At 30.1% G+C, this 17,983-nt stretch overlaps 1 protein-coding gene across 1 annotated transcript; it reads right to left on the bottom strand.

Moving 5' to 3' along the window:
* Window positions 1-10,641: 10,641 nt before the first annotated feature.
* Window positions 10,642-12,585, bottom strand: LOC129226844 (uncharacterized). The gene has a single exon (XM_054861474.1). It carries the CDS (start codon window positions 12,583-12,585, stop codon window positions 10,642-10,644), a length of 1,944 nt encoding a protein of 647 aa, XP_054717449.1.
* Between the last annotated feature and the right edge of the window lie 5,398 nt (window positions 12,586-17,983).

The following is a 17,983-nucleotide window of genomic DNA, read 5'->3' as shown; positions in this document are numbered from 1 at the left end:
AAGAATTATATCCTGTGTATGTTACGTAGTGTTGTCTTCAATAAATTGTGTACCCGGGATTAAGAACTTTTATTTGAGTAACAACTTGTGTCCCCTTGGTCCAATGTTTGCTGAGCTTTCAACAGCACAAGGTAAGTGGACATTTTTCTACTGACAGTTGTTTTTTGATCGCATTTCTTGTTTTAATTTGAATGTAGACGTTTTATCGCACTCCTCTTTGGAACTAGCTTTCGTTGCGATTCTGTATCATTGGGTTTGTTTTCTGAGAAAGCAGAACGTAATTGAAAATAGGATGGAGCCTTTAAACTTTTCCAAGCTTTTACAAGTATTTAAAAATACTATATGGACAAAAATAGTTTGTTCGTAAGTGATATTTTTTGCCTTACCTTAAAACATGTAAAATTGGACAAGAAAGCTTAGATTTACATTGTCGGGTAAACAAGGCAGGACTAGCAGACTATGTAACTACAAATTTAGAAGTAATAGTAGGTTCCATTTTCGCCGAAAAGCTTTGTTCTTAAGAAGACATAAATCCTTCGAATTGAATAAAACTTAGAAACAGTAGTTGAGTGACATTTAAATCAAGTCTTAACATTCCCTGAAAATCGCGTGGAAACATTAATTTGTTGTCTTGCTCGAAGGAATACAAAAACAATTGAATTAAAGTCATTTACTTGTAGCGGTACATATATGTGTGCGTGACTTGACAATCATAGACTTTGCAATCCGCTCCCCCCCCCCCCCCCCGAAGAAGGTGATGATAATCCTGAACACATTTTCTTTTATTATTCATTTAGAAAATAAATAACTGATAATGGAGTAAACTCTCATCAAACCGGATTTCGCATAATCCGTTCACCATTCAGCTGCTCAAACTGTATAAATTGAAGGCGAGTTAGCGCAATAAGGTTTTTTATAATGTACTTTTGCAATTTTCTCTTATGAAAATTTATATTTCATTTTCTTGAATTCAAAATAAAATTTTTACTTTTGACAGGTGCTTGTTTATGCACCTTGGCTCAATTTTTAAATTATTCAGTTTAACCCATACTTTGCTTTTAAAATTCTGTCGGCCTGAATCTCCTATTACTATTTCAATAGATGTAACACCACAAAAATATTTACAGGGCTACAATGTGTTGCGGAGAACTTATATCTTCAATGCTTACAGTAGCGAGAGAAACTTTTTTTGACCTTTTAACGTTTTTTCTTTAAAAGCAAATGAATGGATTTTTTTCTGTTGTGTTGAACAAATTGAAAATACTGAAATCTGAATAAAGATTTGAAAACATGAAATGAAACTATTGCTATGTATGTGTCTTTTGAACAGAGCTTAAGTTGAGATCCCGAAACTTGCCTAGCAATCCCTTGTGAGACGTCTTACTGCGTTAAGCGTGAAACTTGGGATAGGTAATGTCTGTTTCCTCACTCAGAATTTAATGTAAGTAAATCGAAAAAATGAGACTGCATTAAACATGTGTAGCCTAAACCGCATAATAAGATTAAAAAAAAAAAAAAAAAAAAAAAAAAACCTTTGTGCTGAAAAGTAAAGTAAGAAATACCAACGTCCAAAAGCACAAATTTCATATTACTGCACACACGTGTTTCGGCGTTACAAGGAACGTTTTTTTTAATGCAAAAGAAATGAGCTTATGGATGAAGAGACATCCGAAAGGCATTCCTTGTAACGCCGAAACACGTGTCTGCAGTAATCTGCAATGTTTGCTTTTTGACGTTGGTTTTTCTTACTTTGCGTATAGTATGATGCTTGCATACATATTTATACTTCGTTTTTTTCGAATCAAAATTTTTCGATTTCCTGCGAGCAGTCAAATGCTATTCCAAATTCTGTAGCTTCAAAATTTCTAGAACGTGCTGTTTCTGTTGTATTTATTGATAGTTCATGGTTTGTGAAATATCAATTAAATAATAACTACTAGCAGAGTTTTTAGCAGATAACCCTATTAAAATAAGAAGTATTTCTCGAAGTATACGACAGCCTAATGGAAGAGAATGATTTTATAATTCGTAAACAAAATATTTCTTTAATAGAAATTTTTTAAATAATGAGAAAACTTTCCTTTTTTGGCATCTTAATGGGTTTCCTCAAAAAGAAAAGAAAAAAAAAACTAGTAAATATAGTTGAGCTATTTTTTGCGTGATATGAGACAAATATATTTGTACTTGCCCCGGACACGGGGCACGTTTACGCAGATTCATTTTAACATTTAACGTGTTCTATTAGTGTTTTGAACATAATGTCTTACCATCGTTAAAATAAAGCAAATTTATTACAGACTGAATAGTGTATAAAGTAAAAGCTGAACGGACATGATGACAGCACTACATGATTGTAAGCTATAAGATACGAATTTGTAACTCAAATAAAAATTAAATGATAATTTTCAAAACTAAATAGCCTAAAAAACTAGAAAATGTTCAGACAGTTCGGCGCGAAAAAAAAAAGACGAGGCACGTTTAGAAGTAATACCCAGTAAGAACGTGCGCGCAAAGGTGCTCAGACGTCAGCGCATAAACTTGCCCCGTCGCCAAGTTTGGATTTATTTTTACCGTGCAAAAAAAAAAAAAAAAAAAAAAAAAAAAAAAAAATAACGTTTTAGTTTATACAAATACAATTCTCAAAAGAGGATGAAATTCTGCTAATTTTATATCTTTGTTTTTTCTCAACTAAGTGTTATTCATTCACAATAAGCTTCAGAACGTTCAACTCAAAATTTACTCGACTTGATAAAAAACATATTATTCTTTCTGCATGCTCCAAACTTGTGAGGATATTTGCTAGGAAGCAGCATCAATCTGTTATGACTGTTGGCTCTCCAGTTATAATTCGTTTTGAAAAAAGGGCACTGCGTAAGCGTGCCCTGGTCTACCCTACTCATTAAAATTGACAAAAAAAAAAAAAAAAGAGTTGGACGTAATGTTTACTATTTTCGTGTGGTCAATTTAAATTTCAAATTAAAAAAAGAATCACACTGAATGCTTAAATATCTAAATAGAATATGAGCATCAATTTTAAGACGTTATTTTGAGTGTATGTGTGTGTGTGTGTGTGTGTGTTGATTTTGAAAAAAAAAAATTCCTTTAATTTATAAAAATGTATCTTAAAACATGGAACGCAAAGAGAATTTCAGAAGCGTAAAAGTAATTTTGAAGATCATTTTGGACCTCAAGGCAAGCAGCTGGTAATTATAGCCTTGAATCAATTCATTTGAAAACTAATCTCAGCGGAACATTACGTACCGTCTGAAGGCTTCAAACCACTCCTATTTTTATAATTAAAATTCATAATTGAAAGTTTCACGTTTTGTATTTCCTTCGTTTGCAATGAAAAATTATGATAAAATAGCTAATTACTCATGAACTTTTTCTTAGAAAAGGTTTCACAAAAATTAATTTTCAACCTTTGATTTCGGAAGCAGAAAACGTAATGAGAATGGAATTTAAATTCACTTACTATACAATTCTACGTATATCTTTTTACTAATGATGAAACGAAATATTTTGTGAACATATTTATCAGTAAGTTTGGTTTAATGCGCCTAGAAAGATTAATGTTTGCAAATAAACAGAAATGTGTTAAAATATTTGACTTTATTTTCCATAATTCCAATTTTTTTTGGCACATTTTTTTTATTATTATTATTATTATTTTTTTTTTTTTTGTGTCTGTATTTGTTACTTATAATTGTAGAAAAAAAAAGCAATGCAACTTTAGAGAGAAAAGCAATTTTTAAAAAAATTTTGTTTATTTAAAATTTTTAAACCTTTCTCAATGCTGAATAAATATTTTCAAAAAAATATTTTTTCCTGAAAAACTTTAAGATTTTCTTCAATAGCTGAACGTTTCAGCATTTTTTTAAAACAAGAACTGTTCTATCACTATATCGAGAAGAGCTAAATAATTTGGGTGTGACTTCCCAGATATATGAATATACATTAATGCTATATTTTAAGCTTATTTAATTTCATTTTTAATCTTAGTTATATCTGTGAATGTAACTCGAATAAATATCAATAATACGGGAAGTAGAGGAATGTGGGTCAAAGTGAAATGGTTAAGATCATTCACTTTTTATCAAAATGAACAAAGTGGAAATTCGTTTTGAAAATTACGGTACAAAAAAGAAGGAACATTGTATTTTATAATTAATCTTGCACTGAAACATTATTTTTCGTTTCTGACAGTATGGCAATTCCACCGTTACGGACGTAACAATCACAGACTTTAAACACGCATAATTTCAATTAGGTTTCATAAAAAGCTACAATTTTTTTTTCTGTGGTATAGTTTGGTGTTATTAATGCTATCAAAAATTTGGGTGCAGATTGCTTTATTACAAAAAGTAACAAAAATTAAAAACTGCCTGTTACGGACGTAACTCAGAAAACAGCAAAATGTATACATTGTCATACAATTGCTAATATTCCTGTGAATTATTCATAGATTTCTAAACTTTTCTTTGAAATACTTAATCTAGAGATTTCAAGCTTTCTAAAACCATAAAGTTTTCATAGATATTGTTTGCAAAATTTATGATAAAAATTTATATATTTGTTACGGACGTAACAAAAAAGTGTTACGGACGTAACATGTCTGATATGCTAATTGCACAAAGCAAATAAAAGCTTAAATATACTAATAATTTTTGTTAAGAGAGTGCAATGGTCTAGATTAACACATTATTTTGACCTTTTAAGTTACACTTTGATAGTTTTTAAAGATTTGGGGAGGTAGGGAGCAGTCCACGTGCATATACCGCCATGTAAATAAATATAAAATATAAATTGGTGCGTCATAAAAAGTAAAATTATCCAAGGGGAAATTAAGCAAAACAAAAGTGGAATTATTCAGTTACAAATAAATTTTTCAAATTTTTAACAATTATATGGAGGGATTGGAGGAGAGAATTTTCGATGATTTTCTCTATCTCTCAACGAACATATTAACTGCCAAATTTCTTTTAAAATTTAACAGTCGCCTATGATTTCAATCGCTTTTTAATAGAATTGACACGTTTTTGCCAAAGGAGGAAAAAAACGGTTGAAACTGACATTGGAAAAATGCGTTTTGGCCAACATTTGCCTAAGTAATTTAAATCTTGCTTCAAAACTAAATGTGTTTTATTTGAGGATCAGATGTAGCTAATTTAATATTTAGTACTTTAAGTTTTAAAACTATAAAATATTCAATGCATCAATGAAACAGTAATCTAAATATTTTTTTTTTTTTTTGTGGAGAGTAAATAACAATAAAAAGTAACTCTCAGTAACTTTGGTTTAAACTATTCAGCAGGACAAATTCTTACCTCTAAGTTAGTTTTTAAATAAGAAGTAATATCAATTTGGCTATGCTTTCAGAATGATAGAAGTTTGAAGAGAAAAACTATAATTAATATCTAACATAAATTTTTTTGAAAAAGAAAAAAAAACTTTATTAATGAAAATTACCCACAAAATGCTTTGGATTTCATCTTGTTAAATGATCAAGTAATTTCACAAAAATCTACTGGGAGAACACTATTTTTTTGTGTCATAGTGTATTGATGAAGCAAAGTTTGAGAAATTAAGGAACCCTCTAGAATATTTTTTATGCACGTTATTAAGCATTAATTGCTAATCTAGAATTATTAACACCAATTGAATTTTTTGCATGATTTGGAGAACAAAAAATCTTACCTTGAGAGGAACACCTCAGAGCAACAGTAGGATATCTTAGTGTTATTCCTAGGATTAGATACCTTAATGTTGCTCTGAGGCGACAATGTGTATTTCAATAATTTTAAAAAATGAAATTAAATATCCACTAATATTTTTAAAATTTTGAAAATTACAGTATCAGAAATTTTGTTATATCATATTACATGTCATACTCAATATTTTCATTGCGCATCCTGTACTTTTTTTCTTTTTAATTGGAAAATATACATGTGTTACGGACGTAACGTACTGCTTTTTGTTACGTCCGTAACAAAAAATGTTACGTCTGTAACGCCATTTTTTTAAAAACTAAAAAAATTCTAATGTTTTAAACTATGGTAAACAAATACTCTGATGAATTGCTAAAAGGACAAAAAAGGATTTCTTTTAATTTTGATTTTTTAGGAAGTAACGACAACTTTTGCTAAATTTTTGTTACAGACGTAACATTTAACTTCATTTTTTTTAAATTTAAATTGGCTAATTTTATTTTGTAAGAAAAATTAAAATAAATACATGTTATTATAGTATTATGTTAATAGTTTAAGCTGTACTGCAATTAATTTTGTTTATTTTTATTTTGTTATTAGAAATAAGCGTTTGAAAACAGGGTATTTTTATCTGATTATTTTGAAGCCCCGACTATCATACTTCCAACTACGAAAAAAAATTATTATTTAATTTTTATTAAAAAAGCAATGCAATATTTTGAAAATGCACAATTCAAGCTTTAGAATGATGTATAATATAGCAAAATAACTGCAATATGAAATTTTGACCTACTGGTTTCACTTTTCATGGAATTGCCCAGTAATATTGTACCTTTAAAAAAAGATGGAAATTTTCCCCTTCTTTTTTTCATGGGGCAATGTAAAAAATAAAATTTTTTTCTGATGAAATATTTTCTATTCGTTTGTTAAGGATATTTTTGATAAAATGAATGAGTAAACAAAAGAATGAATGAAAAATGAAAATAAAATGAAACAATAAAATAGTAATACAGATATAAATAAGTTAATACATGAAAAATTTAAGTGAATGAATAAAATAGCGAATAAAGAAGAAAATAAGTGAATAAATGAACAAATAAGAGAATTTTAAATGAAAGAATGTGAATGGAACAGCTAATTAACTAGCACGTAAAGGGTTTTGATTGAATAAGTAAATAAAATGGACTGTATTTAACTTTGTCCCATCCACTTAGCCCGCATGCACTTGACTAACTGCACAAAGCATTTGAAATACAAATAAGCCTAATATTAATCAAATAAGTAATGCACCGTATATTAGTAGGTCAATATTTAAAATATTAATAACAATAACTTTATCATTGATTAATAACTAGTGGTACCCGCACGGCTTTGCCCGTAATAGAACAATTAAAATGTCTTTTGGTTCGCTTGTATATTTACAAATAATGTATGGTGAATCTTCTCGTCAGTTGGCTTGTACCCATGTTACGGTTCCACGTTATGATAATTTCGTATCTTGCCAATTGGCTTGTGCCCATGTTACGGTTCCACGTTATGATAATTTCGCAATTTACTCATCCATCTTATATTTTTGTTCTTAAAATTGGAATAAAAAAAGAACCACATCGAATTTTCGAAAAATCGCTTCGAGGTGCACACCCCCACGCTACAAACTAACTTTGTGCCAAATGTAATGAAAATCAGCCGAACGGTCTAGGCACTATGCGCATCACAGAGATCGAGACATCCTACAGACATCCAGACATCCTCCGTACAGAGAGACTTTCAGCTTTATTATTAGTAAAGATAAAGATAAAAATAATTTTTGCCTTACAACAAAATATTACAATATGAGTTTCAATTTTCGAAAATTCCTTGTATAATCATATTCTTTGATTTTCAGAGGTAATTTTTTCTTGACTGGAATAGACTATATGTGTTACTGCATAGTTAAAACATTACTAGGCAAGTGGCGCTAAAAGCAGAGTAAATGTAGGAACATTTTACTTTGCCCCATATTCCCCTATCTTTACTAATGATCAGCGATGCGACTCGCATGCTACATGCAATTTGTTAAAAAAAAAAAAAAAAATGCGATGTGAAAATTTTTTTGGACCTGAGGATCACACCGGTCGAGTTTCCAGTGATTTATCTTTAAATTACCAGTATAATAGTGTTGATTTTCTGTTGAGCGTCTTTTTCTGGATGTTAATAAAATTTCTTGAATATTAATAAATACTTTTCTTCATAAATACAAGAGATTTTCAACTATGCAATAAAATTTTGTCATTTCATTTTACTTTTCTTCACGAACCAGAATTATATAATCTAGTGAATGCATTCATAGCTTACTTTGTTAAGATAATTTTTGCACAAATAATAATCTAAGATGTTTTTGAATATTACGAATATTTGCACATGCTGAATGTTACAGTTCTTAGAGAATTTTTACTGGGATTTTTCTTCATTTAATTGTATTAATTTTGAGTAATAGTCACTTAAAAAAGTTTCACAAAAAATCACATGCATTTAAGCTGTCTTAAATCATTAATGAATTTTTGAAAATAAAATTTTCAAAAGAAAGAGGATTAAGTATTTGAATTAAATTTGCATTGAACAAATGAAATGGAAAATATTCTTTTATAATTTATTTGAAGATCCAGTCGTTAAATTTGGAGAAAAAATGATTGGAAGTTTAAAAAGCGATACCTATTCATTTAATTGTGGTTATGCTAGTAACTTTCTCATAAATTTTTGCTTACTATTGATTACACATGTATTTAAAATCTCATAAATTTTAATAAATTTTTGAAAATTAAAATTTTCAAATTAAAAGGGATAAAGTATTTGAGTAAAAAATGCATTAAACAAATGAAAGGTAAAATAATATTTTTATAATTCATTTTACATTCCAGTCTGAAAATATTTGAAGGTTTGCAAAAGGTAATTGACAAATCATTCAAAACGAATGCGTCTTTTATTCTGAGAAAAAGAGAAGTATTCTAAACAAATAAAGAGAACTGGTAAAATAAAGTAAGAAATAAATTCTATCTTTTTTCTTGTGGCGTACCCGTGAGAAAGCTCTTACTCACTGTTTGCATTCTTGTTGGTTCTTTATGTATCTATAATTTTCTTATTGGTGTTTGGTTAACCTGTTATTTTTACTTTTTAAGCTATCTGCTTATCTGGCTCTTGGCTTTTGTCGGATGTCTTTTCATCCATAAGCTCATTTCTTTTGCATTGAAAAAGGCATTCCTTGTAACGCCGAAACACGTGTCTGCAGTAATCTATAATTTGTGCTTTTTGGCGCTGTTATTTTTTATTTTATTTTTATGCATAGAGGTATTTATTCAAATTAAGGCGAACTGGGTAAGCTTATGTTAACAGCTTTTAAATTTTCCCCTTTGCACTTTTTAAGCGTCGCCTGTGTTATGTTAATGCTAATAGAAATATTTCGAAGTCATTTCGATGGCATTAATTTTTTTACCGTTACAATTTTTAATGCCATTATAACAATCACGGTTAAAAGGCAAAAAATTGTTAAAATATGTTTTATTGATTTTATACATTTCTTTAATAAGTTATTTTTCTCTTTCATTGAATGAACTTTCAATATTACATGAAAATATGTTTAACCAACTAGCTTTCGTAAGAAAAAGACAGTTTACACTTATTTTATTAAAAAACTTCATTTGAATCTAATTAGTATAACTGACTTATATAACCACACTGTACCTATATAATCACTTAAATGCAACCACATAATCTATAACTTATACCTGTATAATTACAGAAATAAAACCTACAGACGTTTTATATCTTTCTAGAGGTACGTTTTTACTTTCCTCTGATGGACGTTTAATGGTATTCTGTGTAACCATAATGATTGTGTAGACAAAAAACATTTTAATATGTTTCTCGTTATAAATTTTTACTGTTTGCTGTTATAACATTTTAATTGTTTTCTAACTAACTACAACGATTGTGGAAAATAAAGTGTTCCAATATGTTTTTAGTTATAAAATTTTAGTTTTTAGCATTATGATTATTAATTATTTTATACTTAATAAAAAGGATTGTGTAAACAAAAAGTGTTCGAATTTGTTTTTTTGGTGTGAACATTTATTTTTAGCAGCTGGGATTATTATTCGATGTCTGCATAACTGTAATGGTTATGTAAAACAAAAATTGTGTAAATAGTATTATTTCATTCCGTTAATAGGATAATGTATTTCAGAGTAAATTATTAAATCTAAATGGATTTTAGGGATAATTACTCGTAGAAGTTACATGTACACTGTACAGCTCCAATACTATTATTAGAAGCATTATCAAATAATTTCATGTAAAATGTGTATTATAACAAATCATTTTGATTAAAAAATTAAAATCTTTTTTTAATTATAATTTTTTAAAATGATTTTTTAAATTTTATTCATCGATGAGACAGCATAATGTAAAATAATATTTTATTTCATTTTTTATGAATAAATAATGCATTTCTTACCTGAATTTATGAATACAGATGAATACGATCTTTAGAAACAAAATTGTTCAATTTGAAAAAGTTGTTATTAGAATGAGTTCTCTTTCTTTAAAAACACAACAGTAGAAATAACTATATGAACGCATTAAATTTAGAAAATGTAAGTTAAAACACCATGTGATTTCTGTTTCGAATTTCAGATCTAAGTTTATTTTATAAAGCGATGAACCGTTTTGTTGATAAGATCAAAAAATGTACTAAAAGTCAATAAAATAATGATTAATTAATGAAATAAATAATCTCTTAAAGTGTTTCATGAAACACAACTCCCGCTGACCCAAACACATGTCGTTCACTTTTAATTTCATAGTAAGAAATTAGCGAAACATTTTTTCAGTCAAATTGTCTGATTATCATTCAGACCAACACATATCAGTCAGTTTTAACTTTCTAATTGTAAAATGATCAAGAAAAACAGTAACAGAACTTTCGCAATTCAGAGCTTTGAATGCACATTGACTGATTGCCGTAAGCATTAATCCTGCTGATGCCCAACACTTCAAAAACATTCTCCTGCACTCTGTGTCGTACTGTACTTTCAAAAACGCCACGACTAGGTTTGACAGCGATAGTTATTAAATAATCGCGAATGGGTTCCACTTTCTTCCCTAGCACAACATTTTGGTTGATAACAATGTTTTGCTTTTTTACAAACTTCAGGACGATGTCACTAACCTGCCTCATTTGGGCATCGGTGACGTTTTCCAATTCTAAAACTACACAGTAATTTTTATACGGTTCTAGCATCATGTTTATTTTTGAAACTATCGCATTAGCACACTCCAAAGTGATATTGTCAGATGTAGAAAGATTCTGAAATTGCTGGCAGGGGCACCAGTGGGGAAATATGTTAGCATCTTCACATGTTCTACTGGTAGGTATCTCTCCCATAAGACTTAGCCCATGAGCATTTTGTTCTGCTTCGGGAATCTTGTCGATGAGTTTCATTAAAAGCAGCAAATGAACCAGTGTTGCATGGACATCAAAATGAGTGGTAAGGCGATCTTGATTATCGCGGAGATTTTTGACTATCTGTGGGTGTTTTTCCAGGAACCACTTTGGGTAGTTTATATAAATAAAGGGCATTCTTTCCTCAAACTTCCCAATGTAAGTTTCTCTAATTGGGCCAAAGCGTATTCCGTGATCACTAAATACTATTAAAAGACTTTTGTTCAGAACACCTCTTTCCCAGAAATCTGTAAGTATTCTGTAAACTGGTAAATCAGCATGGCCAGCACGATTAAGATGGTCATGCGTAACTGTTGATACCATCGCATATGAAAAGTATGGTCGATGATCCATTGTTCTGACAAAATCTTTGAGGTAATTGAGAATTAGTTCAATATCGATTTGAGAATTAATGCATCGCATGTATTTCCTCTGAAAGCGTTCATCAATTGCCATAGCCATTGGTCGGTAATAATAATCGGTTGGAGGATCTCGGAATCCTCTTTTACCGTAATTAAATGTACCAAATCTTGGGCTGTCCTCCGCGAAGAAGGTTCGGTATCCTTTTGCAGAGTATAATTTCCATACAAAATTGAGATCATCAAAAAATTTCGTATGATACAAAGTTTCATTCCAGTAGTAGCTCACAAAGTGTCCTGTCAGTAGAGGTACTATATTTGGAAAAGTATTGTCTCCAACTTTAGTGTAGCCATTCAGTTTAAACGGCGACAGCTTTCGTTCTAAAAAAGTCCTGGTATTTTGAAATTGTCTTTGAAAATTTAATGCTGAAACAGAATCCACACCAAGAATAATAACATTTAATTTGTCATCAGAATCGTGAGAAATTTCCGTTTTCTTCCGTTCCACATTGTTTTTCAAAGGTACCAGAGGTATATAATGCTTTAACGTTTCATTGGGCAAATTACATTCTATCTCAATGAAATCTTCATTAAGAGGTAGGTCATAGTGCAGTTTCCTAGTATTTCCCACTGCATAGTAGTCTTCAAGAGTTTCTCCTGCAGATTCTGTCATTCGTATAATCGGTCTGTAATTGCAATATAAATTAGCAGAAGTGGCGTTGTAAAATGTTTTAAGTATTGTTTCGTTTACAACAACTGTAGCATTTGGTTTTGTGAACAGAAACAGAGGCTTACCAGGACAAACTAGAGCAGTCTCTGGAGCTATTATATTTTTCAAAGACGGGTCGAACGGATGTAGCTTTGGTATCTGACACCCAGGTGTATCCAACAATAGACTTTCGTCTTTCACTTTGATTTCATTGTATACTACATTTTGTTTCGCCATCACATCAACACGCAACTTAGTTTTAATTCCAATTTCAGCAAGTTCACCTTTTCTGGTCCAACGAGAGAGGTAAAGATACAAACCACAAGCCAACATGGATACCACAATAAAGTAAGAATATTTCCCAGCCATTAGAAGAACATGAAACGCTTTCTTCTGAATCAGTGAAGATGAAAATTCTTTAACTCGGTCCTTTTCGGACTACATAAAGTTAAAACAATGAACTGTTTGGCGGGATACGTCGTTTACGACGACATCGTGCCGAAAATGTCAGTGGATACAAATTTACTCCAAAGACAACATCTAAACAAAAGGAACCTGATTAGCCATGCAGATATTCTTTTTTCTTTCTGAGAGAACTGAACACGCATATTTTTACCATTGCCCCATAAAAAGTTCATAGCTCTGAGATAGCTTGCCGACACGTAAATCTTTATGAAATGCTTCTTCCACCTCAGCGTTATCTTAAATCCTTACATTAAGTTAAAGATAACGATGTTTCGGAAGAATGCTTGACAGGAAAATGATTTACTAAATTTACCTGAAATGCGTAAGGAGAAGAAATGGGGGTATGTTTCAAAACTAACGTTAAACGAAAAAAAGTCCCATTTTTGACTGGTGTTCAAATATCTGAAAAGAAACAAAAAGAAAAAGTGTCAGTTTTCTTGCGATGCGTTTAGGTAATTTTCAAGTATATGCTGATATGTACACATAGACCGACTGAAAATAGTACTATACTCTGTTCACGTAAAACATAGACCGGAAGTGAACAAAAAGGTTTTCATAAGGATTGCCGCTGTGCCACTTCTGGAAAATTTTTTTGAACCAAAAAAAAAAGGCTAACAAATAATTTTCGCATTTCTCGTCTGCTTGGCATTAATTTCTTCTTATCAAGGCAAGTACGTGATCAAAATCACCGAATGGCGCAATTCTTTGTTTACACTTAGTCTAACTTTTCTGTAAATGAAGTTTAGAAAACTCCTATGGAGCCTCCTACAAATGATGTCACGCTTTAAATGGATGCGGGGGGGGGGGGGGGCGTAAAATTGCGAATTTGCGACAAGGGGGAGGGACAGGATAACAAGAAGTGTGACCACTCAATTTTTTAGAACAATATGCTTATAAAAAGTAGTGTGACATGTGACAAAGGAAGGGAGGGGGTTAGGCGAAGTATGATACTTTGTGACACGGAAAAAAAGGGTCAAATTTTTTTGAACAAAGTGTGACATCATTTCTGTACCTCAGAGTCAGAAGGATGTAAGTCACATTATGATAATTTTTCAGGAGAGAGGATAAACTTTTTTCAGGCACATGCAAAGGATGGGACACGCGCTCTTTTAACCATGGTAAAAAATTGAAAACGATTTCTTTTTAAAGAATTACTTTCACATATCTCGATGTGCTAATAGGCTTCCATGCACTAATAAACGGAAAATCGCATTTTTTGGACTTATGGTAGTCTGGCTTTGAAGTACAGATTTATGGACAGCCCCTAATACATTTTGTAATCTATAAAAGCAAATACAGAAAGCTATCTTTCAAATTTTTTATTATTAGTAAATTCTAACATGCAAATAAATTGCTACATCATTAGCTGTGCATTAATATAAGTCAAATACTTAAAACTAAATAAAATTCAAAATTTCCCAATTGCATCGGACCCATAACTTGCTTCCGGCCGGCCAAAATTTGAAAATATTTGATTAAGATCACTTGTGTGTGTGTGGTGAAGAGATTAGTTCCATGATTATTATTTTAATAATATATTTAATTTGTTATTTTTTTCCTTAAATAAGTTTTAAACTAATAGATTTTTTAAAAGCTATATAATGTGAATTTGTGTGCAATAAAAAGTAACAAATAAATTCACAATGAATTTTTAAAGAAACGAAAGATTTTTTGAACAATTCTTTTAACGACAGCTGGTTTTGATTTGAATATGAAGATACAATAACCAGAATACATAAACATTATTAACTTCGTGAAACTAAAACGTGGAATAAGCATGAGTGAGAAGTGTAAGTATTTATTAATAGAAAAATGTGTAACTTGTCAGTAGAATAATGAACAGAAGTGCAGTGGCTCCCAAAAGTGTTCGTACACCTACGACTTTCAATGAAATAGGATCCTATCCATTGGTTAGATTTAATATTTCGGATTAGGTATTTAATTATAAGATCTATGATTAATTTTCTACAAAACTACATGAAAATTTTTCAAAAAATATTAAAACTAATTTTTTAAAAACTCAAAAACCAAAAAATGCCGGAAATTTTATCTCACAAAAGTTTTCTTACACTTTAAAAAATGTCTATATGTTATTGAATAATCTAACTTTTTATTAAGTTATCATTTAGTAGAATATCATGCAGTATCAACAACACCTTTTAAACGGCTGGGAATGAATTTCTTTCTTTTTTCGCATAATTTCTGAGTAAGTGTTCAACCACGCTTCGAGTCTTACTGTTTCTAGCTCTATTTTCGTTTCAAAGCCGTGTTTTCATAATCTAGCATCCAGATATCTCTAAGTATGTTACATTAAGTTCAAATCCGGAGATTGAAGGGGTATTTTCTAAACATTAGGACAATTTTTAAGGCACTAGACGCAAACGTTGAAAACCGTGTGCTTCTTATCGCTATCTTGATTCAAAAAAAAAAGTTGTTTCCGATAATCAAATTTTTGGCTAAGAGTTTAAAGTTGGTTTTAAAAATATTTAAATGAACAGCATGATTCATTATTTCATCAAAAAATTTAAAACTATCAAGTCCTAATGCTAATATGCACTCTAACACAAGAACACCTTCACTATCCTGATTAACTGGCCCAACTAAGTTCGTAAGATTAAGTTCTTAATTTTTTTCTTCTATTTACAATTACACAACAATTTAACCAAAAATGTTGAATTTATTTTTATCTGTAAGTAAGGCGTAATTCCAAAGCGTATTGAGCTTATTTATCATTGATTTTGCGACGAAAAGCTTAAGCTTTCTGTTTTTCGTACGGCCAAAAAAATTTCTGCGGGAAGAGGTCCCATTTAATCCAGCTAATCAGAGAACTTGGCGAACAATTTTAGGTGAGAGTTAAATGTAAAAATTTCCATTTAACTCAGAAGAAACTTTTACAGCACTCAAATGTGTATTTTTCATAAATTTTTAAATTGTAAATCTCCGATCACGCTTTGTTAACTTTGCCGGTTGACCTTTTCTTACCTTGTTTTCGGTCAGATTCTTTTCTTTAAAGCATTCTATGAATCATTTTACTATAGAATGTAATAAATTAACTAATTTAGAGACATTTCAAACCAATTTACCTTTACTGTGAGGAAAAAATTCAAATTTCGAACGATGTTTGTGGTTTTTTTACGAATACCAGCCATTTTAAAGTAATAAGACCAATATTAAGGAATAATAAAACAAAAAATTAAAGCCAAATGACTTTTAAGGGTCAACACAATGCAAAAATAATAAAAAAACGACATATGATAATTTTAATCAAGAATTTATTCGAAAATATTTGAGTGTACGATGACTTTTGTGGCGTATTATTTCTCTGTCTCTTCGTTTTTTGACCCATTTCAAAAAGAAGATCCGTCAATATTTTGAAAAACCTACAGGGTTTTGTTTAGAATGACATAGGAATGATGTGAAAAAATATTGGACTCATATTCGAATTCAGTTTCGCGTTATTTTGGTTTTACTAAAAAATTTCATAGTGTTCGAAGTTTTGGGAGCCACTGTAAAGCGTTATCAAAGAAATAGTCACAAAATATAAAAAGCAAATAAATAAAAAAAGAATAACAAAATAAATAAAAAATAAATAATATAAAAAAATGTAATGAAATGAAATAAAATAAAAAAATAAATAAAATAAGAACAAACTATATAAATAAAAACCCCCAGTTTTTTTTATTATGTTTTACTTAAATAAAAAGAACTGTAAAGTTTTGTTTTCGGAGTTAAACCATGTTCTGCAATAAGAAATGGGAAAAAAAAATCGCTATAACTTTTAACACAAACAAAGAAGTTTGAATCCTTTCATAATCTAGAGCTGATGATTTTAATATGAATTCTCGTAACAAGAAGTTACAAATGACATGAACTTCGTAAAACTAAAATATGGCGTGTGGTGTAGAATATTTGAATAAATGAAAAATTTTACTAAATAAAAGGAAAGTTTCAAAGAAAAAAAAAGTAATTCAAAAGTTTTTATTTAAAAAAATGCATTGAAAGTTTAGACTAAAAAATAAGGGTTGTGAATTTGTCTGCAGTAAGAAATTAAAAATAAGTTCATTCTGTAATTTAACACGGGTTGGGAATTTTACGTTGTTTGACGATTGGCAGATGATATTTTGGTTTAATATGATTACTCAGTAATGAAAATATATTAATGGCACTTAAAACAGTTTTTTCAAAACTAAAATGAGGAGTGAGTATAAATGTGCTAAAAAGAAAAAGAAAACATTCTTTGAAAAGAAAATAATTGAGTTCATTAGCTCTTTTGTTTTTTTTGGAGAAGTAGCGCTCAATCTTCTTTTTTTTACCCACGGCCACCACCCTCACATTAAGATGAATCACGTGGGCGAGAACATACTTTAAATATAAATGTATTTAATTTTTTTCTAGATAATATGGAAAACCGCGGAAAAAGGGAAAAAAAAATACGAGCTAAGAATTTTTGTTAACATTACTACATACTTATTTTATCAATACGAAGTTCCCATCTGCTTTTTAAGGTACCAATTTCTGGGTAAAGTTGAATAAAGTAGAATTTTTAAAATTTCCGACTATTTGGCTTCAAATTTGCAACAATCATTATCAATACCGAATTTAGATGTTTGGTTGTTTTCGAATGTTCTAGAACACGATTTTCCATTCTTCACATTGAAACTAACACTGGGTCACATAGATCACCTTCGAGGACTTCCTATGACCCCATGAAGTAGATCTGACTCCTCTATTTTCAAACACAAAGTAGATTCAAAAAAATAAATCTACTAAAGCCACTCATTCCATAAAACAGCGATGACTTCAACAACGCACAGCTGACATATTTTGAGGTTATAAAATGCCATGCTATTGACTTGGTGGCAATCTGTCGTACATTTAATTACTGTGATTTATTGACTCAAAGCGTTTCAGTTTCAACATAAAGCTAGAAATGCACTGAACGTAAATGTGTGTCTTAGTGCCTATTGAACGTTTCTCAAACGATAATTCAAACTCATAAATTTGTGACAGCTGTTATCCAACATCAAAAGCATATCTGTTTGTCTAGACGTCCGGAAATCTAAGTGCCATGAAATCTACAAATTATATATGTATTAGAAAATCATGTATAACATATATCAACATATAAGTTTATAATACACTATAGAGACCGATTGATCCGAGCTAAATTTAAAGGATTACTTAAAAATCGGATTTTATGAAATTCCAATAAAATAGAAAAGGGAAAGACTTATGTCAAAAAAATAAATAAGTAAATTAAACAAAT

Source organism: Uloborus diversus, chromosome 7, assembly GCF_026930045.1.
Source record: "Uloborus diversus isolate 005 chromosome 7, Udiv.v.3.1, whole genome shotgun sequence".
NCBI classification, from domain to species: Eukaryota; Metazoa; Arthropoda; class Arachnida; order Araneae; family Uloboridae; genus Uloborus; species Uloborus diversus.
The sequence above is the reverse complement of the archived record's forward strand: the minus strand, read 5'-3'. Positions and strand labels throughout refer to the sequence as shown.

Bases quoted from the DNA above. Each gene is read 5' to 3' on its own strand.
- LOC129226844 (XM_054861474.1), bottom strand. From the start codon at position 12,585: ATGTTGGCTTGTGGTTTGTATCTTTACCTCTCTCGTTGGACCAGAAAA.